At 41.2% G+C, this 7,490-nt stretch overlaps 2 protein-coding genes across 2 annotated transcripts in view; both read right to left on the reverse strand.

Annotated features, from left to right (window-relative positions):
* LOC105277968 overlaps positions 1–2,666 on the reverse strand; it is a 23,984-nt gene extending 21,318 nt beyond the window's left edge. The window contains 9 exon segments of the mRNA XM_026973516.1: positions 415–495; positions 583–818; positions 897–1,034; positions 1,099–1,181; positions 1,261–1,381; positions 1,459–1,652; positions 1,775–1,854; positions 2,027–2,155; positions 2,384–2,666. Of these exon segments, the coding sequence (XP_026829317.1) occupies positions 415–495; positions 583–818; positions 897–1,034; positions 1,099–1,181; positions 1,261–1,381; positions 1,459–1,652; positions 1,775–1,854; positions 2,027–2,106 (1,013 nt within the window). The 5' untranslated portion in view covers positions 2,107–2,155; positions 2,384–2,666.
* Positions 2,667–2,980: 314 nt separating this feature from the next.
* Positions 2,981–5,340, reverse strand: LOC105277959 (pro-resilin). The gene is given in 5 exon segments (XM_020030915.2): positions 2,981–3,723; positions 4,634–4,756; positions 5,125–5,140; positions 5,142–5,172; positions 5,286–5,340. Coding segments are annotated over 5 exon segments (498 nt in total). The 3' UTR covers positions 2,981–3,450.
* Between the last annotated feature and the right edge of the window lie 2,150 nt (positions 5,341–7,490).

Here is a 7,490-nt window from a genome sequence, read left to right on the forward strand (position 1 = left end):
AATAATATTTGAAAAACGTCGATAGCTTCCGTGTAGAACACGTAGTTCATATTACGGTTCATATTACCGTTTGCTATCTTATGGATTTATTTTAGACACATACATCTAGTAAAGTAGACACACAAGTGTCATTCGTAATATCATACCACGCGATTCGATTTAATTCGATGTCTTGTGGCGATATTCAGGTCAGAGTCTTATAGGAAGCGGTACCAAACATACGAAGAGAGAACAGAGTTAATCCGTGCACATGTATATCCAGGCATGTTCCTTTTTCCATCGCGTACATTCGTTCACGCTCCCGTGTCCTCGAGATGTCCAACGCTTGCGTGGCGATTGATTGACGATGGCGCGGTCCCCGCGATTGTTCTACTTAGCAATAAATAAATATCCCTTAGGGTGAATCTAGATCACATGAAGCATCCGAAGCCGAAGGTCCGTTTTATGGCGTCCCAGTAATATTTGTCCCAATTCTCCTTCGTGACGGTCTCCTCGCTGAAAGTCAATTCGTCCAGTTTTCGCATCACGCGTGGCGATTTCGATTCCAATGATGACATCGATCTTAGATCCACTTCCGCTTACCTGACCGGCACACCGATCTGCGTTAAAATAACCTCCGTGTGATCGCTCCTCTCGCAGATGTCGAGCGTCACCTCGCTGAAATGCCCGGACGGCCACTGTTTGCAACGCCACTTCTGCACGATCTTCGCCGGCGTGATCTCCAGGAATTCCCCGTGGATATTGCCGCCGAACAGCTCGAAGTGACCGTTCTTCTTCGGTTCCAATTTCACCACACCGTGCGTAAAGGCTTGCACCATCTGTAACAGTCGGACGTGCATTTTGCAACCGTGTTTAGCAAAATGGTTTGGCGCGTCCGTGATAACTCTACAACTTACCTCTATTGTAGTGAAGACGTTATAAAACTCCCGTGCTCTACATTGGAACTTGATCTGTTGCTTAATAGTAGTAGTTCCAATTTTGCATCCTGCAGATTTGTTGTCGTTCGTCGGTGTCACGGCAGCGTTCATTTGCATCTTAAAAAGAAAGCCGTTAATCGTTCTGTATCTCTTTACGTCTACATGAAGCCGTTATGAGTACCTTAACGTTAAAACCGGATGTTATACTCGAAATATTTTCCTTTACGTTGTCCTTTTTGGGAAGTATCATTCCTCTCGCAAATTCTGTAAGAGAAAAAGAAATAGATTAAATGTCGCATTGTGATCGGTCAATTTTTTTCCGGTCTTAAAGCGAAATTATTACCTTCCTTCAAGGAAGACACGTATTTCTTCAATTTTTCCCTCAAAATGTCCTTTCCCTTCATGTGCAAGAACTTCTTTATTCCCTCTCCTTCGTCCGTACTCTCTTTTAATGTTATTTCGATCTGTGCATTAAGAAATATGTGTTTTAATCTAAAATCTTACATAATTTAATGATAGATCTGCTAATTCTGATACTTACATCTACCTCACTGATGTCATTCTCTTCAGAGAGATTAGGAATATTAATTTTACCCTCAATTGTGTTATTCGACTTGGTAGTTGATTTCCACTTGAGCACAATATTCCATTCATAAAAGAAAATAAGTTTTCCTTTTCTATTATTTGCTACTGCCTCGCCCTCGCATTTCTCCATTTCTACTATTTCACATAAGACTGCAAATTGTACGGTATAGTATAATTCATGAGAAGTGAAACATCAACAATAAGAATACGCCTTGATCTAAACTTTTCCTTTGTCGCCTGATAAATGGATGATAAATAGACTTGCTACTAACCTTCGTCTCCTTCGATTTTTGAATTTACAAAAAGTTCTTTCAACTTTTCTTGCGACCACGCACAGGCATTCTTCTCTGTCCTGTAATATATAGTATTAGGTCAAGGAAAGATTATAAAATAATAAAACTAACGCTACCAAATTTGACGTAAAGAGCTCAACGAAATACAGTATGCATTTTATATACAGATTTATCTGAATAATTTAAATATGCCCTAACTACCGCGAATTATAATTATGCCTAATAACGTACCAGTGCCAATTATTAACATTGGTTGCGTCAGGCCTTTCCTCAACAATCCATCGTGGATCACCTTCGCCCCATTTTGCCATCTTTCCAATTAGTTGTTTAAGAGTACAGTAAAAAACGGACTAGGCAGCACTGAAATTCACCGTAAAGTTTGAAACTTACAGTGGAGTACAGCGTAAACAATGGAGCGTGACAAGGACCTTCTAGAAAACTCCAATTCTCATTGGAGTGAGAGGTCCGCGAAGATAACATAACCTACAGCTTAAGAGGCAACGAGACGATCGTGCGCGTCTTTAGCTCGATAAACGTCTAAAACATGAGCGGATTTGTCGAGATCTCCGGCACGCATAGCTTACTTACGCGAATCGTGTCGCGAACCAAGGTTAGGAAAGCGTAGAATTTGACGTCGTGAGTTACGCTTCCGTGGTGTTTCCCTTCGAAAAGTGTTTCGCGTGACGTTTCACGGAGGGACTCGTCGAGCAGTGGTGACAGGGTACGCTGTCAAGCAGACTGGCCTGATCGAGCTTCCGCCAATTGTCAGCAACTCACGTTGACTCGCGTCAGCAGGTCAACTCGGGCCTCGAGACTGCAAAGAGGCAAGCGGGCGTGCTGCGGACCTGAGAGCATTCTCAAGCATTCTGGAAACTTCAGGCATGAAATGCATTCAATCCCAAGATGGTGCACCCACTGCGCCGTTCGCGATCGGGTTATCGCGATGGCGAGACCCGCGTATCTTGTCCGCGATAATATTTTATTATTTATTAATTGCGAGCATATTACATTATGCAAGCGGTTGATCGCTATCGATACCTGTTGCGCAATTTGTTCTTTAATTTCCTCAATTGATGAATAATATTAATTTCATCCGAAAGAAGAACTCGATCTCGCTGGGATGGGAGTAGAATGCGCGAGGCATCGAACAGTGGCCCACACGTCTATCTTTTTTATGCTCCTTTTAGGGGAATACCTTTCGCGTCTTCGCAGCGCGAAATCTTTCGAGTCGCCGAAGCGCTTTGAAGATGAGGAAACGAGATTTCAAGTACAAATGTTTTTAAAAATCGATGTCGATAATTTCATGCTTGAGTTAATAAGCAACCTAAAAATTTGAGTTTCCATCGAACTATCGATGTGCAAACCTCTTATTATATATCTTTTGTACATCTGAAAGCGATTCTTGTTCGTGTCACAATTCCGTTTATTCGTTACGCCACCTCTTTTAACATTACTTTAGCATTATTATCATTATAATATAATACATTTAAATCTCGCATGTTATACGATAAAACCTGTGATTCAAAAGTAATAATAATAATTATTATAATAATTATACATATTTCACATACAGAGCGGAGAGAAATCGAACGCCCACTTCTACTATTCCTTCCAGCATTCGACAGCATTCGGACCGCAAAAGACGGTCTCAACGCCTAATATCGGTAACCCTCGTCTTGAGCGGGTCCAGCTGGACCTGGTCCACTGGGTCCGCTTGGCGCGGGGTAAGTCGCGGTCCCCTCGTATCGCACCATCGGCCGGTACCCGGCTTGGTCGGCCACGTAGTCGACGATTTGCATCCTACCGTCCGGCAGCAACACGTGATAGGTCCCGGTAGTTTCCGTGTCCTTCCTCATCTCGCGATGGCCAAAGTCCAGGCCTGCCGTCGCGTCTTGGACTTCGTACGAGAATTCGTAGTTCGCTATATCCTGATGCAGACGCAGAGTTTTGTCATAAACAGTCTTTTTTCAAACTATAATTATCGCGTCCAGTACCCGTACAGCACACAAACGTTAAATCAACATCTCAGAAATGTTGCGTAGCAACATTGCAATGTTCCATCAATATCGCAAAATGTAGATTCGACGTAGAAAAGATATTGCATAAATGTCTAATGTCCGTTGAATCGCAATGTCTTGTAGATACTGCATTCAACATCTACAAGACATTGCAATTCAACATTTAGAAACCTTTGTTAGATCTTAGGATTGTTCTTTTTCGCTGCACTTCTGAACAGTGCAATAAGTTAGAGCGAAACAAATATACTTTCTTTCAAGGTGCGATTTCATTGTGTCGCTGGTCGCTCATTTTTAGCGTCAAAACAGATCACGTGATCAAAATTGACCAATGTCCAGCGTTAATTTTGATCACGTGAGTTGTTTTGACGCTAAAAATGAGCGACGAGCGACACAATGAACATTTACCTTCATTCTAACTTATTGCACTAGTTGAGAAGTACAGCGAAAAAGAAAACCTATTGATTTAACATTATTAATTAATTATTACTAAATATAATATAATTATTTGTTACATATAAGAAGAATGACAATCTTTAAATTGACCATTAATTAATAAAATTATTTGTTACATGTTGTTTCAATGTTGTAGCAACATACAGAATCAATGTAGAAGAATCAACATAGATTCAACGTTGAAAAAATATTTATATTTTAATATTCAACATTGTAACATCTTCGCAACGTTATTTCAACTTTCTGTGCTGTATGGGGTATCTTCGAGATAGCAGAATTCTGATAACACGATTGTTGATCTAGGATCTTATCGTTACGAAGAATTGGTCTCTTCTCCGAAGAGATATATATAACAATACATACTTACACCGGCCCAATCATCCGGATGTCCAGTCCCTCCTCCCCCGCTTGGCCGAGGGCTGGGCGGAAGGTAGGCCTGGCCCTGCGGTTCGTTGCGGACTCCTACTAAGACCATCGCTAGTACTACCAACTGTTGGAAAGAATTTGAATAATAATGAGAATATTCCCTATTTTAATCTAATGCCAACGAGGATAATCTTGCGGCAGAAAATACAGAATTATCAATAATATTTTAGAATTTATTTATATGGAAAAACATAGAGGATAGATTCACGCAATAGGAAATTCCGGATTAACTTCAAAGCGTCCTAAACGATTGAGCGATTATTAATTAGTAACTATTAACGATCTAGTGAATATTAACGTAGCGATAAGTGGAAAATTGCGTTTATCACAACGCTAAGTTGATCTGCAATTTTCTCGTCGATTTACGTGAGGCGTTTAACGAATTAGCTCTACGGAAAGGGCTTCCGCGAAGCGTTCTTAACGAGAACCGACCTTCCGAATCATTAGCAATTTGGTAGAATTCTACAAGCGGTCGCGAAACTGAGATGGCTCGTCGCAACGGTCTGGTTTTATAGCGACCAATTCGATCGCGATGGGACAGAGATGGAAGCCGCGGCAGTTATTCGGGGAGCCTTAATGCGATCGCATAATACCGTAATTATGGCTAATAATAAAACCGCAGGTCTCTGGTGGCGCGCGTACCTTCATAAACCGTATAATTTGCATGAGTTCTGTTACCCAACGGACAACAATAACGCTGAATAAATAACTTTTTCAATTGCGTTACTGTTTGTTCCTTGGACAGACTTGCGGCAAGACTTAAGCGTTTCGAAATGGCGCAAAATCTCGTAATATATTGAATTAATATTGCGATAAACAACCAATGAACAATATTCTGTCTCCCGCTAATTTACCTAAGAGAGGGACATTTCGCTTTGAATAGATTTGTTTAATTTATACATCTTTTCAGTAAAATGATTGATTTTCTCTCTCTTCGTAATTACGTTTATTGCTTGCTTTAATCACTAGGTTGGCACTATTTGTTTCAAATTTCTCATTCGCACGCATGCGCACGCGTCAGTCTCGTCACCTTCGCGCACGGTACTCGCTCCGCGCATCACGCGATTAACGAAAATTACGCCGAATTGAACGACTCGAGGCGACAGACGAAGACGACGAGCAACGACAGTAAACGCGCGTGATTAAATCGCTAAAACTATGGACAATTTGGGACAGTGGTTGTCACGATCCAGTCGAATTTAATTTGCGAGTAATTCCAATTTTCCGCGGCCATGTTTGCCTTTTCCCGCGACGCTTCGCGGCGCATGTTCCTTATCTCGTGCCTATATTCATGCGCATGCGCGCGCATCAGTCCCGTTAATTTCGAACGTTCGCTTGTCGCGACGCGTGCGATGCTCGTTGCATATTTATCGCATTATATTGGGTTGTTCGGAAAGTAATTTCGTTTTTCACAAAGAGATGTCGTTAGTCGCGTTCCTCGATACTTAACCTTACTCTAAGCGGCAAATTCGTTTTATATTTTGACAACTGACATTTCAGACGTCATTTAGTATCTTATTGTGTTGCGATCTGTCAAGTAATTTTTGTTTGGCATCACATCAAACATGGAAAATCAAAGTGAGCATTTTCGTAATATTTTGCTTTTTTACTACCGAAAGGGTAAAAATGCAGTGCAAGCGAGAAAAAAATGGTGTGCCGTGTACGAAGAAGATGTATTAAGTGAACGTCAGTGTCAGAATTGGTTTTCGAAATTTCGTACTGGAAATTTCGATTTGAAAGATGCACCACGTTCAGGTCGGCCAATTAAAGCTGATGACGAGAAAATAAAGGCTCTGGTGGATGCAAACCGTCGCATAACAACACGCGAAATTGCTGAAAAGTTAAATTTATCGAATTCGACCGTTTACGATCATTTGAAACGCCTTGGATTCGTTTCAAAGCTCGATATTTGGGTTCCACACAATTTCAAGGAAATTGACTTGATTCGACGCATTACCATCTGCGATTCATTGTTGAAACGTGAAGAAAATGAACCATTTTTTAAGCGAATCATAACTGGAGATGAAAAATGGATTGTTTACAACAATGTTAAGCGAAAACGATCATGGTCCAGGTAAGATGAACCTGCTCAATCGACATCCAAGGCAGATATTCATCAAAAGAAGACCATGCTTTCTGTATGGTGGGATTGGAAGGGAATCGTATTTTTCGAGTTACTACCAAGCAACCAGACGATTGATTCGAAAGTGTATTATCGTCAGCTGGATGAATTGGATGCTGCCATCAAGCAGAAGCGACCAGAATTGGCGAATAGGAAAGGTGTCGTATTCCATCACGACAATGCCAGACCACACACAAGTTTGGTCACTCGCCAGAAGCTTTTACAGCTTGGATGGGATGTGCTACCACACTCACCATACTCTCCTGATCTGGCACCATCCGATTACCATTTGTTCCGGTCTCTACAAAATTCTTCGAACAATGTAAACTTCGATTCAAATGAAGGCGTCAAAAATCACTTGCTTCAATTTTTTGTCAATAAGGAGAAGGACTTCTATGAGCGTGGAATCTTAAAGTTGCCAGAAGGATGGCGAAAGGTAGTGGAACAAAATAGCCAATACATCACTGAATAAAATTTATTCTAAATATGAAAAAACCGCCTTTCATTTTTCCTTGAAAAAACGAAATAACTTTCCGAACAACCCAATACGTCGCCAAAAGTGCCGAGAATTGTAACGTACGCGCGTCGCGGTGTCGCGTAAACGAGTACGTACGTGAAACAGTGACCGAACTGAATCTACTCGTGAATCTCCATTGCGAGAGTGACGAAGATCTCT

This window comes from Ooceraea biroi, chromosome 11 (assembly GCF_003672135.1).
Source record: "Ooceraea biroi isolate clonal line C1 chromosome 11, Obir_v5.4, whole genome shotgun sequence".
NCBI lineage: Eukaryota > Metazoa > Arthropoda > Insecta > Hymenoptera > Formicidae > Ooceraea > Ooceraea biroi.